The 15315-nt window shown below is 52.8% G+C and overlaps 4 protein-coding genes across 4 annotated transcripts; 1 reads left to right on the top strand and 3 right to left on the bottom strand.

Annotated features, from left to right (window-relative positions):
- Positions 1-404: 404 nt before the first annotated feature.
- Positions 405-659, bottom strand: GLRG_09674 (uncharacterized protein; the record flags this gene model as incomplete). Its single annotated transcript, XM_008100359.1, has 1 exon — positions 405-659. A coding segment is annotated over one exon (255 nt), but the record flags the coding sequence as incomplete, so codon positions are not given.
- Positions 660-2136: 1477 nt separating this feature from the next.
- Positions 2137-4564, bottom strand: GLRG_09673 (uncharacterized protein; the record flags this gene model as incomplete). The annotated part of the gene is made up of 6 exons (XM_008100358.1): positions 2137-2517; positions 2572-2640; positions 2738-3112; positions 3766-3898; positions 3969-4021; positions 4079-4564. 6 exons carry the CDS (start codon positions 4562-4564, stop codon positions 2137-2139), a joined length of 1497 nt encoding a protein of 498 aa, XP_008098549.1.
- Positions 4565-10074: 5510 nt separating this feature from the next.
- Positions 10075-13272, top strand: GLRG_09672 (uncharacterized protein; the record flags this gene model as incomplete). Its single annotated transcript, XM_008100357.1, has 6 exons — positions 10075-10083; positions 10144-10409; positions 10450-10733; positions 10798-11799; positions 11870-12265; positions 12326-13272. The coding sequence occupies 6 exons, from the start codon at positions 10075-10077 to the stop codon at positions 13270-13272; spliced, it is 2904 nt and encodes a 967-aa protein (XP_008098548.1).
- Positions 13273-13423: 151 nt separating this feature from the next.
- Positions 13424-14915, bottom strand: GLRG_09671 (uncharacterized protein; the record flags this gene model as incomplete). The annotated part of the gene is made up of 3 exons (XM_008100356.1): positions 13424-13789; positions 13851-14705; positions 14784-14915. The coding sequence occupies 3 exons, from the start codon at positions 14913-14915 to the stop codon at positions 13424-13426; spliced, it is 1353 nt and encodes a 450-aa protein (XP_008098547.1).
- Positions 14916-15315: the final 400 nt, after the last annotated feature.

Raw genomic sequence — 15315 nt, 5'->3', positions numbered from 1 at the left:
ATTGTGCTGATGAATCCTCTACAGGGTCCGTTCTCGCCTTCTCTAGCCCCCCACGCGGCTTGGCCATGCTCTCCGGGTCTAAGCCGTCTTATCCTAGCTGAAGGCGCCATTATGTCTCCGTTTCAAGTAATGCATATTCTTGTTTGCCAAGATCTATAATGTTTTTCTGTCGTATTTTCTGACTGAATGAAAGGTTTCCTACTTGGGTGAATAGTAATTATAACAGAGACGACGAAGACATTATTGACTAAGACAACAAACACTATGAATATAGTGATGATGATCAAAATAACAGAGAAGATAACAAAGAGAAATTGTTGGTAAAGTATCTTGCAGGAAGTAGTTCTCCTGGTCAGCTAGAAGCATCCGCCGAAACGATAAAAAACGCGTCAATTAAGTCTCCTTTACATATCTGACATTAAAACAGTGAGGATGGCGCTATAAGCAGTTGTCACCATCATCATCTCCACGCTTCTGACTTTGAGAAAAGCGGAAACTAGACATGAGAATGCTACAACACATGCTGAGACGACTCCTAACTGCATCTTTGCTCTGGGCTGGTATGAAAGCGTCGTCAAAGGGATCACCACGAAGATTCCTATCAATCCTGTCATGATGAATCGAGAAATCATCTCGCCGATCAGTACAGTATTTTGATAGTCCCGCTTCCTGTGCATACAAGCATCCTCAACACTCTCCGCGTCCTTAGCCTACCACTTAGAAAGTTAACGGTAGTGAATGTAGTATTAACAACGCCGCACGAAATGTTCCATTGGGTCCTTTTGCAGGTGTTGCCTTAGGCCTACTCTGAGGAGGCGGATGTGGTACATCTGACGAGCCGTCCGGTCTTTTCTTGAACTTGTGTGCAGCTCATCAGAGACGATGTTTCCATACCCATGATGTTGTGAAATACAACAAGTGCCTCGTCTGTATTTTTATGATATTCTGGGAATAAGCCAGTACCACGTAGAACGACTGCAGAGCCGCACTTACCGTATCATCTCAGCAAGTTGCAAAGCTTTATGTCCAGTTCTTGGTTTATGATCTTGCTTGGTTCTAGCAACACGCCGTCCCCTCTGGAATCTATATTAATTCGGTTACGTGAAGGTGGTACTTCAGACAAAATCAGTCCTGCTCCCTAAACGAGATGGTTAAACTTGGATATTTCGCCCTCGAGAAATCGAAAGTACAGCAAGTGGATTGTTCTGAAGCGGCCCGAACTCATACTTTGTGACATCTTCATCTACTCTGCTGCTTTGCCAATGAGCGCGAAACTGCTTCGTACCATAGACGTGCCGCTATTCATCCCCAAGACTTTCATGTCCAGCGGCTGGCCCTTTGAGGTGTCATTCGCGATCTCGTTTTCGGTTGACATATCAAACTGTCAAAGTTATTTTCACACTGCTTGTAGAGATGGTCAGCAACTCAGCTTGGCTAGACCAGACAACGAATATTCGCTCGAGACCTTAATTTCGAGAGCATAGGCTTGGTTCTTTTGTATTACTTCACGATGGCCGTCGGTGCCTAACATCCGATCGATGCGGGGTCAGCTGGCACACATCATTGCGACGTAAAGGTCTGGCAACACCGCAGCTGTACATCATGGTTTGGTGGAGAAACGGAAAGCGGCTGCACGACTAAGCGGCCAAGCATTCAACGGGGTCCATCGGTTACACATGGTCAAGCGGAAATCCAACAGTGATCACTTGACAATGCACGCCTTATAAAAGTTACAACCTACTATGAATGAACGATAAAGGACCTGTAGCTGTAAAATCAGGAGGCTAACTGCATATTTAACTGTAAATGCAGAAACGTCGGCACTTGAGCAAGCGTAAGACTTGGTTTTGCTCATCTGGTTGTTGATTTCCGTCATTGCGAAGCGTCACCACTATGGCAGACACAATGATTGTGCGCCAGTTAGTTGTGATAACGATGCCCAGGGTTAATCTATTGAAAGATTATGTCTTCCCAGCTTGAATAGTCTTAGCGACATATTAAAGAACTCAAAAGAACTGTATCAAATATGGGATCAACACGCATTGCCTGAATGAACCTCATACACTACTTCCGAGGCTAATATAAAGAGCTTGTATCTGTGGTGTTAACACTGTAGGATGCAAGCCAGCCCAAACCTCACCTGGAACCACAGGTTTCAAGAGCTATTATCTGGTCTCGAATCCGGGGGTTCTCGGCTACAGCTTTTCCAACGCCTCGTTTCTGGAAGACACCGATAACGCCTGTGAAAAGCGTTGCGCATCGCGGCACCTCTTGGGTGATTTGATCCGCAGCAGTTTTTTCTTGGGAGTCCAAAGCATTCAAGGGATTGCAGCTCCCTTCGATTTCATTATCCGGGGTCTTTTGGGACTGGAACAGCCATACACGAATCGCCGCTATGGCAAGGACAATGACCGTGATGACAAGCCATACAAGCAGAAAGCTTTTCCAGCTACGTTTGAATATAAAAATATCGTCGCAGCTGAACAAAGCAGCAGTGATTATCAGCGGAAACGTCAACTGATAGTGTGGTTAGTATGATTGTCGAAGCAGCTTTTGCTGAGAATGACCTACGATGGTAATCCAAGCCAAGACTGTAGGAGAATAGTGGACCGGCGTCAGAATATTCAATTGCTGGCGGTGCTTTGCAATGTGTGAGTGAGCTGCCATGTACGTGGGGAGCTGGGTGGCCTGAGATGGTGAAAAGATAAATCAGGCCATCAGCCTTGTGGGTTCTTACCATCTTACGTACGGAAGCCACTTCTTCTACCATTTCTTTGCATTTCTGCTGCATATCTCCCAATCTTTGCCGTAGTTGCTCCAGGTTTGTGAAGGTTTTTCGAATCTGCGCGAGATATGGGAAACAGATCGACGCATCGTCAGATGGCTCATCATAGTTGCGAAAATAGAGCACGTCGGTCTTCATGAATAATTCTCCACTTCTGACGTTTTCCTGCAGAACTTGTGCAAGCTCGTCCAAAACTTCTTTGAAGTATCTGAGACCGTTTTCGAGTTCATCAAATTCCTCAAGGATCTTTCTCTGCTTCGGTATAGGTGGCACCTGGTCCAAGGTGGGTGTACGTACGCGTCTGATGAAATTCTCGTGTCGCCTGATCTTAGGGAGAGTTAGATCCTTGGGGCAGAAAATTCTTAAGTGGACAAAATCAAAAACCTCCATGAATGAAGCAGTCATGGGCTGGTATACTTACGAGAGCTGTCATCCGCTGTGTGACATGAGAGAATAATGAAGCCCACTCCAGATGCACTTGGACAATTCGAACGGCAAGGACGTGAATGAAGTACGGTCGAGGAGACCACTTACTCTTATCGGCTTCCACTTTCCCCCGACAAAGTGGATCAGATAACATCCCATCTGAGAAGTCGTTCTCATAGCGAGTTACCATGTCTGGCGATGGATTGTCTAGAGCCCCGTCAAACCAAGTTTCCAGGAAGACTAATCCTGTCCATCGAGATTGGTCGTAGCCTGTAACTATGCAGCTAATGTTTGTCGCATAGATCCCGTCTGTATTGGCCGAATTCTCTTTGAAGCCGGCAAGATGTCTCAAGAATGTTACATCGCGGGAGTGCCTAAGTGTTGCCCCAGTAGCTTTACTTTTGCGAGTATCGTTCATCAGCTGTGATGTAGATCGCCAGACACGGAAGGGGAAAGAAAACTGCATAGAAAACGTTTCAGGTCCTTCGGTCTGTGCACTATTGTTAGGTGTCTTCTTCCAAGTGCCATCTCATACTTGATACAATGCGACATACCGAGAAAGACACGCCGATAGATGGATTCGCGCATGTGTAATTCAGAACGAAGTCCCCTAGCACCCGAAATAATGATTCCGGAGATGTTCCCACTAGGGCCATAATGCCCCAAGCATCCAGGTTAGCGACGTATCTACATGTAGCAATAACACGTTAGTTATGGTAGCCGCATACGGGTTTAGCTAACCTGTGATCAAGCTTACATCAACCTTCGGTCAGTGTCCACAACGCTGTCATCACCATCTTCGCTATATCTCTGATTGAAATTGCATGAGTTAACGTCTCTTTCCAAGTGAAGCAAGTAAGCACTTACCTTTTTGCTCAGCTCATCGTATAATGCTTGTGCTGTCAGACCTCCGAGGAAATCTCGAAGATGTGGTCCCGGACCGGAAGCATTTCCGTCGATTAGCAGCGCAATCTTCTCTTTCTGCGCTCTTTCGTCTCTATCAAGCAAATTTTGAATCGTAGCTTCGCGGGTAATATCAAGGACAGAGTCGACTCGCTGTTGATCAGGGGCCCAGTTCTCTTCTGTTCTTAAGAAGATGCTGATGTCATTTCCTTCTAGCTCTCGGGCATATGATAACAAGTCGATATACGGCGAGTTCTCCCAGCTCCGGGAGAATCCTCCTTGGTGATCATCGAAGAAACGTGGTGGCCAAGAGAAAGCACCATCATACCTATGGCGAGCTGAAAGATGCACATGTCTCGGCCTCGGCACCTTCTCAGGCGGTTCGGGTCTATCCAAGTCAACCGAGGGAGGCGCGAGACCCGACACCTCTGCCCCGGCATTGCCGATCATTTAAGTGGATAGAAATTCTATAATCAAGTTAGAAAACCCAAGCATAATAATAGTGATCATACGGGCATGAGGCCTCAGTGATGACAAAAAGCTTCTTTTTTTTTGGCATTCTCCCCGTAAACCGTAGAATCATAGTACCAAATTGAAGAGCCTGTCCCGACGTCGAGGACTCAGACTTAATGCCGAATTTTCCTTGTCCCGCTATTTGTAATGCACAAGTGTCGAACACTCGGAAACAATAGGTATTGATACATGGGCGGTGTAGTCCGCATAGTTTTTGAGACAAGATAGGAATCTCCCTTCTCTGAAAGCCTATTTTATATCCTGGGGAAAAGGGAAAGGGGTGGGTTACGAGATCTGCGTTCCGGGATTTTGCACTGGTTATTATAGCGGATGACGGTGAGAGGTATGGGAAGCCTGATGCTGTTGCTGTTGCTGGTGCTGGCGTGTCTGTACTCTTTCCACCCTGCAGCGAGAGCAACGAGGGTATCGGCAAGTAGGGCACGGGTCGACAACAACAGTCATACCTCCTTGCCCACAATAGCACTACTCTGATTGTTAGCCGTTTCCGCATCAAACCCCGATGGGTATAAAGAGTGCGTATAGCACATGTACTGACACAGGTCCACATGAAAGCATACTTTTTTCTCGGGGGCTAGGGCAGAGATTGGTCGTCAGTGGCTGGAGGGCTGAGCTGAGAAGCTGTGTGCTGAACGAAGTTCGAGTACCATTTTCCGAACGCGATGTAGTTCCGCTTCTTATCACTTTTCGTCTGCAGGACGACCCTGAGTTTTCCCTTCTCTCGGTACCGTAAGGCTACTCTTGAGCTAGCCGATTAGGCAGGCTTGCATATAGTCCAAGAAAGGTGCGGTCACGGTGGCATCAACATGGGGCTGACGAGGTGTGCCGGGAAAGAGACAGGATTGGTCGCGATGGCCGCTGCTATGATGGTTGTTGGATTTGGGCGTCGAGACTGAGATCTTCGCTAAGGCAGCGTGGCGAGGCTGGAGGCGAAAGTTCTACGTTGGCAGGTTTTCGCGATGCATGGTCGTCGCGTGGGTGGTGGAGGGGAGGGGAGGTTTGAAAACTCACTCCCTTGGTAAGATTCTTCCCCCCTTTCCGTCGCTGATCATTACCCTTGCATTGTAAGCCGCAATTAGATATCCTCAGCCGCTACTTAAATTCTCTCAAATTCTCTGTACGAGGCTACGAGCACACAGACATTTGAAATTCTGACATGTCTTTGTGGCCATCAGACTATTGGCTGGACCAAGCATGTAGTTTTTTTTTTTTTTTTCCCTTTTTGACTACCCGGGGTAGTGCTAGATTTTGGCCAAGTTAAACACACTCTCCTTCGTAGGGGCATTTCTTGAGCGTAGCTAGCCTCACCAATACCCCGGGTAGTTGCATTGTTCGTAGAAGGGCTACGCTGCAGTCAAAAGACGCCATACAAAGCTTCGCGCAGCGGCCCCCCACGAGCTCCCGGAGGTCCAAGGGGGACAGTGCCCCTGGTAGCCAGCAGCCCCTATCAAGCCCTCCCTGTGTTGGAGGTATAGGGTAATACAGGTGAATCGAAGGTAACAGAGGGTATTAAGGGTCATATGAATACTCACTGGCAGTTGCAACATTTGGAGTAGGTAGTTACCTAGTCTTAGCAAAAGAAAGGGCCTACCTAGTAGAGGCCGAGACGTGCAATCTAAAATGCGTCTCATTAATTTCCATAGCAAACTACGGACATGTACCGCGGTGCCGCGCAACCGAAACAGTCTTAGTGTCTGACCATTCAGGTGGCAGTGCAAAGCTCCCTCCTGTGCTTTGTCCCTAATCTCAATCTCCCAATGTTTGGGGGCCACGAGGGGCGTCTCAACGACGCTTGTATAGGTATGGTGTCCAAAACGCCACCAGAGATACCGAAAGCACACCTTTACCGAGATTTCTTTTCCACCAACTCGCCGCCAGCTGATCTTGGCAGCACGCAGACCATGGAACCTCGTGGCCCCAATAAACCAACCTTCATTTAGATGTCCGCTGGCGTCGCACACGATGCTGTTGGGCTCTCGTCGTCACTTTTCCCCCAAAAGGAAGGCTGACACGCAGCTTCGCCCAGTTGCCTCTCCGAGAAAACGGATGCCTTGCATGACGCCTTCCCGAGCCCCCGCAAGTTTTGGACTGTCGAATTGGGCGTGTAATCGCACTTTGTGCTCTCTGCTTGACTTGCAGGTCATGGTTCCAAGTCCCGATGCATCATGCCGAACAGATTAAGGACTGTTGCTTTGCAAGTGCGGGTGAAACCGCATCAGCGGTTCTATCCTAACCCATTAGTTCGACAAATCAGCGACAGGCCAGCTGTCACTACCCCAGGGTACTACATGCACATTCTTCGAAAGAGGCTGGTTTAGGGCCTATCGCATGTCTATTACCAAGTGAGCAGCCTTATCACAGTCCTCTTGAGCCATTTCTTCTACCGAAACGCTCTCTTTTAACGGCATTGCCAACCGTCGCAAAAGTACAGGGTCACAAATTCTACCTGGTCTCGTTAAATGAGACTAGGATAAGATTCGGGGTGCTGCACCCGAAACACTGACATGCTAGGTAGTGGTACTCCGTCAGTTGATGCATTCGCCGTCTTCGCACTTTTTTTGCAATGTGATGGATTCTAGGTTTGACAATGAGTGTGCACAAGAACTGTAAGCAGCCTTTGATTGCTAGATAAGGCAGGCTACGGGTATGTGGTGTTACAAGGCGGTGCTATCGATCCTGTCCTGGATATCCAATTGGACACGTCGTTAAGCTTGACAACAGCCAATGGATGAGGCTTTTCATTTATCGAGCCCAGATGTTTGCCCCAAGGACACCCACCATTGACTCGGTTCTCGGAGCCGACCGGTGTTGTCATCAACTCTCTCTACCAGTTTTCCAAGCCGTCTTATATGCGGAGGCAGTTCCGCGTGGCATGCAGCCATACTGAGTATCACAAAGGTACCCCCTACACGCTGGCCATTCATCTGCGGTCTGCGGTCACGGTGTTTGAAGAAGCCAGGATTTGTCTTCGACTGCGATGCGTCAGCTCTACTACCGTTGCCGATGCCAATCAATGTTGAATCGATCTAGGCGCCCTTCGTCACCATCATCCGCTCAATCTTTCGTCAACACACTGGATGGCTCAGAGGGCGAACGATTCTTTTTCGGCTTGGAGATCCACATAGAACAATATTACGGACACCATCTCATTCGCTGTCACAGTGATCTGGTACATTCGCATGACCGATCAAGTGATAATGTGTGTTCCATTAGACACATGGAACTTGGCTTCGGCTAATGCCGATGCTGTACCCATTGAAGTGTTTTTTCTTCGGTCGATTGATGATACGCTCGTGCGGGCTGGGAAACAAAGGGGCGTTTTCATACGCCCGAAGCCCTCTTTGATGAAGGCGAAGTGGTTCTCAGACAACACGCCTCTCATTCTTTCCGTGTCGATGTGCTACCCATGGCTTCCTTCATTTGATAGTTTTGCTTCCCAGTGAACCCTTCACTGAATTTTCTTGAGCTAAGCGCCCGATTATCCAACGGGTTTCAACCGTTCAGATATGCGATATCGTACGATCAACAATTTGTCAATCCACACCGATCAAGCCATGATGCTTATGGCTATGTAGGTCAGGAATTACTTCATGATCTAAGTCGGGGATGCGCTTGGGGATCCCGAGTGGCCAGGTATGATGTGTGATCAATGGGAGACTGGTTTGTATTTAAATACCATGAAATTTCCATTCAATGGTCGAGAACCCTGGACTCCCTTCTAGCATCAAGGCTTCCGATCGTGTCTAGGTCGAGCGAACTAACACCGCTTGTGAAGCGAATACATAATCATGCTCCCTTCACCTTCGCGATACTGGGGGGGTGGTTATACGACGGTTATATCTTGCTTGCGGCGGATCTGATAACTTCCTGGAAATGCTCTCGTCCTGTAGTCCGAGTCCATAACGCTTTCAAGAGAGATCGCTTTGGTCTTAATATGTCTTTGTTTATGGATACCTACCATGGACAATTGTCAGGCAGCTTCAAACTTCTTACATCCAAGTTGTGTCGATCACAGTATCCACTAAGCAGTGATGTTCATGACCTCCCACGGTCGACAGCGCTTTTGTATTTGGCTTTTATCTCAGCGGGTAGGTGAATTTAGCTGGTTCAGATTGTCAACTGGGCTGTAACATGTGCATTGGACGACGTCTGGAGGACTTGATATTACGCCTCGGTGCTCGCCCTACCACTTGGGTTGATACATTATGGGGGATGCTTGACCTGCTTCATCACCTATTTCACAACACGGCTGTCCAAAACTGGCACAGGGCACTCGGCGGTCTGTTTTTGACCAAGGCAAGCAACGATGGCGGGTTGAGTCGAGGTGGGACACAGGTGAAAGTTGAAATAGACGATGTCGATCCCCCCCCGGAGTCGCGAAGCCGGAGCTCGCTCCGGCCCGCATCACTCCGCCACCCCTCCGCCGAAGAGGGTCCAAGTTTAAAGAATGTGGGTCCATATAGTGCCTCTGATGGAACTTCAAATATCCGTAGGGCGCCCTGATTTGTTCTGCATTTCGACCGGCCGCTTCCTAGTCCACCGCAGGCCGCAGCTGTGGTTGAGTGATGCACTTTACGTAAGGCACCTTACGTCAGATACCGGTACGTGAGTGGGAAGGGAAGGAAAGGGATGCTCGTCGGCAAGACCGTTGCTCTTTCTTCTTATCCATATTGGGACTAGCGGTGAGAGGATTGAGCCAATAGATAAGCGCAGACTTGGAGAGGCAGCCAATGGAGGGAGGAGCGGGTCTAGACCCTTGTCCAACCCGCCCACCTTCCTCTATAGCATCCTACAGCATCCGTACACTACATATTTTCCTCTACCGGCCTTTTTTTTTTTTCTCTGGTCTCCAGGGGCAGCGCCTTTAGCCCGTCATTTATCATCCGAACTCGATCAGTCCACCCATTCTCTTACCGTCAGACGGGGACGGACTGTCAATCTGTACGTCACCTCGTTTTGGTCTAAGCAGCCTTGGTATTGGTGATCTTCAACGCAGCTGAGGGGACGCCAACGCCGGTTTCCCAACGTGGGACCAGTCAAGGGCCGCCATCCCCCGTAGGGCCGCTGCAAAGCAAACGGCCACCATAACGGAGCCCGGCCAGCCACCGCCAAATGGATCCCAACAGACCGGCTATTATTCATCCGCCACAGCACTAGACCCAGGCCCTGCAGCTTCACCGGGGTGGTGGTATCCTTTTCTCCGGCCGCCGAATTGTGTGATAAGAGCATTTCCCCAATGCTCAAGGACGACGTGTGTGTTGTGTCGCCAGGCAAAAAAATAAGCGTCAGCACGTTGCGCCCTTTTCCCCCGAGAAAGCCTCGACAGTCCCATCATCCCACGAACTTATAGCCCACGAGAAAGCTCCGACTAAAGGGGACCGGCTGCTTGCCATCAAAAAAAAGGGACATGTTGAGCCGGGTCCGGCGCCATGAATATTGTACGACGACTGCCCCCGCCCTAACCCGAGGCCTCCTCCTCCGTGACTGACCGCAAACAGCCTCTCAATGGCCAAGGTGACAGTCGAGTCGGTTCCGCCCGCGACAATTCGACGGGCGGAACCATCAGCAAACTGCAGCCGAGCGACTCCGACTCCAACTCGTTAATGTCCCTCGTCAGCACCCTCGTGCCCGTGCTCATCTATACCGCCGTCTGCCTGCTCATCTTCTGGGCCCTGCGCCGACGCAGCCAGCGCGTCTACTCGCCTCGCACCATTCTCAAAGACTTCTTCTCACAGCATGTCGTCCCATCCCCCCCAGAACTATCGTGACCCCGACCCAGACTGACCACGGCGCAGTGAACGGAGCGCGCCGCTACCTGAAGGATGGTTGGACTGGCTGAGGCCGTTCTGGTCCACCTCGGACATCGAGATCCTCAACCGCTCTTCCTTGGACGCCTATCTCTTTCTCCGTTACTTAAAGGTCCTCAGCATCATCTGCTTCATCGGCTGCTGCATCACCTGGCCGACCTTGATGTCAATCCACGCCAACGGCACCGGCGGGCTGTCGCAGCTGGATCGCATCACCATCGGTAATGTGCAGAACCCGCGCATCTTCTTCGCCCATGCCATCGTTGCGTGGATCTTCTTTGGTAAGGGCCGTTCCGTCGTCCTGCCGCTCTCCTCTCCTCCCGTTATACTGACGCCTTGTCCAAGGATTCATCCTCTTCACCATCTACCGTGAATGCATATACTACATCAACCTCCGCCACGCCTACCTCTTGTCGCCGTACTACTCCAAGCGCCTCTCGTCCCGCACCGTCATGTTCAGCTGCGTCCCGCCCAGGTTCCAGGACGCCGCGCGCCTGCGGAAACTCTTCGGCGACACCGTCAAGAACGTCTGGATCCCGCGCGACACGAGCGACCTCGAGAGGCTCGTCAAGGAGCGTGACGAGACGGCCCTGCGCCTCGAAAAGGCCGAGATCCGCCTCATCAAGCTGGCCAACAGGCGGCGGAACAAGCAGCTCAAGGCCGTCGCCGCCGCCGCCGCGAAACCGGAGCCCGTCTCCGCCCCGCCCTCGGGCGCCGCCTCCGAGCGCTCGGACGACCCGGAGAAGGCCCATCCGTACCTCGACAGCACCGCCCTCCCGGACGTCAACGGTTCCGTTGCCGCCCAGTGGGTCGGCGCCAGCGAGCGCCCTCACCACAGGCCCCTGCCCAACTTCTTCCGCCGCGTCGACACCATCAAGTGGTCCCGCAACCGGATCAAGACCCTGACGCACCAGATCAACAAGCTGCGTCGCGGCCTGCTCAAGGGCGAGGGCCGCCGCCTGCCCGCCGCCTTTGTCGAGTTCTCGTCCCAGGCCGACGCCGAACGCGCCTACCAGACCCTGGCACACAACCGCCCTCTGCACATGTCGCCGCGTTACATCGGCATCCGCCCCGACGAGGTCGTGTGGACCTCCGTCCGCATGCAGTGGTTCGAGCGCATCGTCCGCGGCTTCGTCATGCGAGCCGCCATCACCGCCGCCATCATCTTCTGGTCTGTCCCCTCGGCCTTCGTCGGTGTCGTCTCCAACATCAAGTTCCTGGCCAACCTGTTTCCTTTTCTCGTGTGGATCACCGAGCTGCCGGGCCCTGTCACGGGTATCATCAGTGGTCTACTACCCGCGTTAGCGTTATCGTTCCTCATGGCGATTGTACCGTGGCTTTTACGAGGTACGAGTTTCTTTCCCCCTCCTGATAAAAATCTTGCTTCTGTTACCCAGGCTGACTCTTTTCCGCAAAGGCTGCGCCAGGCTCGCCGGGATCCCGTCCCTGTCCCTGATAGAGCTCTTCGTCCAGCACGCCTACTTCGCCTTCCAGGTCGTCCAGGTCTTCCTCGTCACGACCCTCACCTCGGCCGCCTCGGGCGCTCTCTCGCAAGTCATCCAGAACCCTCTCTCGGCCAAGGACCTGCTGGCCGACAACCTGCCCAAGTCGTCCAACTTTTACATCTCGTACATCCTCATCCAGTGCCTGGCCGTCGGCGCCGCCTCCCTCCTCCGCGTCTTTGACGTCTTCCGCCACCACATTATGGCCAAGGCCTTTGACAACCCCCGCGGTCTCTTCAGGATCTGGCACAGGGAGCGCCCGGTCCATTGGGGGGCCATGTTCCCCGTCTTCACAAACATGGGCGTCATCGGTAAGTCAGCCGCCGCCAAACATCGTCATGATGGTGAAATCGTGCTGATTTGTTCGACAGCCATCAGCTACTCCTGCATCGCGCCCGTTGTCCTCGGCTTTGCCACCGTCGGTCTGTATTGCATCTACCTCGTGTACAAGTACAACCTCCTCTACGTCAGCGACTCTTCCATCGACACCCGCGGCCTCGTCTACCCCCGCGCGCTGATGCACCTCTTAGTCGGCCTCTACCTCGCGACCATCTGCCTCATCGGTCTCTTCGCGTTGCGCTCAGCGTACCCTCCCATGATAACGATGATCGGCTTCCTCGTCTTCACGGCCCTGGTGCACATCTCCCTCAGGGAAGCCGTCTCCCCCCTGCTCTACAACATCCCGCGCGCCCTGGCCCTGGAGATGGAAGAGCTCGACGGTGGCGAGTACCCCCAAGACAATTTTCTGACCGACGCCGATATCACGGCGTCGTATCCCGACTTTTTCGACCACATCGAGGAGGAGGACGACGGCCCTGTACACCAAGTCAACGGGAACCGGGGCCTCGAGGGCGCAAGTGGCCTGATGACCTCGGTGCACGACTGGTCCGCCAACGCTCTTAGCAAAAAGCTCCAGGCGACGGTCGAGAACTGGGGGCTGGCTGGTCCTATCGCCTACGCCTCGCAGTGGATATACCCGGACCCGTCCGTCGAGCCCAACTTCCTCCTGCGCTGGCTTCACCCGGGCGTCTTTGACGACTTTTCCACCCTCCGGCGCATGATCCCCAGCGACCTCCCGGACCCCACGCAGACGTACCCCCCTGACTACGCCCGCCGTGCCTACTGGCCACCCGAGATGGCGTCGCCGGCCCCGATCATATGGATCCCCAAAGACCCGGCCGGCGTGAGCAAGCAGGAAGTGGAGCACTGCCGCAAGGTCGTCGGGTGCTCGGACGAGGGTGCCGAGCTCAACGGCAAATGCCGCATAGAAGTTGAGGTTGAAAAGGCGCCTTTTTGGGTGCCGCGTGTTCTGTATTAGGGATTTTTCTAGCGAGGCATACGGTGTACGTGTTGGGTATATATACGCAACACCGTGACATAGGTGGCTTCGTAATGTAGGCGAGGCTAAGATGGGAATCTTTATAATAGAAGCTCTGCTGCTTTCGGGCAAGCCATCCCTCGGCTGTTTCTCACATCTTGCTAATCGTCTCCTCAATGACCCGCCATGTCTTCTCGGCGACAAGCATCTGCGCCAGGTAATTGCCAGCATGATCTTTCCCCTGGATGTAAACTAGACAGGGCGGGTGCATCCGCACCCGGGGGGTATTGCACTGCCAGACGATCCTGCCCCTCGGCGTCATCCTCTCCTCCGCACCTCCCCCTTCCGTCTTGACGATAGCAGGGCTGAAGTCAATGACCTCATGAAACCTCGCCTTGGAAACATTCGACACGGAAACGACGAAGCCGTTCGGCTCTGTGAACTGGTTCGTGCTCCCGCTTTCCGCGACGGCGTTGTACGTCAGCTTCGTTGAGGCGTAGATCTGGGCGTCCGTGAGCTGCGACCGGACCGAGTCCCGGATGAGCGCGGCGACCTTTCCGAACGGGCCGTGCAGAGACCCCAGAGCCGTCGTGCTTGTCCAGTTGTACGCCACGAGGTTGGAGACGTAGGCCCACGTCGGCGGGCATGTCCTCCTCGTGCAGGCGGCCGCGGAGGTCGAGAGCGGTGGATACCGCGATCGGCTTCGCAGGGGAGGACCTGGTGATATGCGAGCAGGCTAAGCGGACGAGCCAGGCCGTGAGAATGTCGCTGTCACTCAGGCGGGTCGCTGCCTCGGGTGACTGAGAGGTGTCGGCTTCGGCACTCTGGCGGAGGGTCCGGAGGGTCGCGGCCGGGATGAATAGGTTCCTTTGGCGGATGCGGTTCGTGAGGAGGTACCACAGGAGATTTAAGGTGAAGCGCAGCTTTCCCCAGCCTCGCAATCGCTTGTGCTCCCAAAGGAACGTCTCGTTGTATCGTTGCTTCTCTGATTGTGCGATTCTCGCCATGGGGTCGAAAGTCGGGTCTGCCAGGGGTTTGACGTCTTCCTTTCTGCCCGCTAGGACGCGGCACCAGTTTTCGACAAGCTCCTTGCGCCCCATCCCGTCTGTGACGCTGTGGGGGTACGTAATTGTCACAAACGCTGCGTCGTTGAAGGTTATCACGTGTAGTGACAGCAGCGGTCGATCCGTAGTGGTGTAGTCGGAAAACGTCGTCGGAGCCTCGGGTCCCGCGAGCATGGGGGTCAGTGTCGACGGAGTGTTGAGGATGCGAGGTCTTGACAGGACATGGGTGGAATGAGAGAAGAGCGAGGGGATCGTTGAGGCCAAAGGGTGGGACATCACACTTGAGGAGCTGGGCTCAGTCGTGAAGTGGACTGCTGGACGAGAGGGGCTGAAAGCCTCGGGTATGTGAAGCTCGAGTTTTCCGTCCTCCTAAAGAACTCTCAGCGACTTCTGCCTCATCTCATGTTTCAATGCTGAGCTCTGCTAGCCAGCAGCGAAAGCACCTACCGCCAGCCGCGGTCTACCGCCAAGCTTCCGCCAGTTCCCGACGGTGAGTAGCTCTGAGAGTGAAGTATTAAGCATTTCCGGGTCGAGAACTTCATGAAAGCACATTGACCAGCTCATGATCATCATGCGCATCATTCAGGAGCTGTCCAGAGCGGAAAGTTGGATGACAATGTCGGTCGAGACCCTTTCTGGCTGGCGGGGCGCAGGGCCCAGGACCGGGTTGAGAAGAGGGCGGAGGGACGGCATCTTGACGGACCCCTCGCGGGATGTGAGTAGTTGCGAGGTTTTGAGAGTAGCAAGATGGGGTTTTCGAGTGGTCGTGATTTGTTTAATGGGAAGCAGATAACAACAAAGATGAGATGGTGTGGTAGATACAAAGGACCAACTCCCCGAAGTCGCACATTATTTAATGGGTCGTTTGTGGGTAGGCAAGGATGACATCGTGTCAACTTTGATTGCATAGATCGTGGGGCGGTGAAATTAGGTTTGACGACAGTGTCGGCCGTCCGCTGTTCTGCGAGTTGCGTGTCTT

Source organism: Colletotrichum graminicola (genome assembly GCF_000149035.1).
Source record: "Colletotrichum graminicola M1.001 genomic scaffold supercont1.51, whole genome shotgun sequence".
In the NCBI taxonomy this organism is placed as follows: Eukaryota; Fungi; Ascomycota; class Sordariomycetes; order Glomerellales; family Glomerellaceae; genus Colletotrichum; species Colletotrichum graminicola.
The sequence above is the reverse complement of the archived record's forward strand: the minus strand, read 5'-3'. Positions and strand labels throughout refer to the sequence as shown.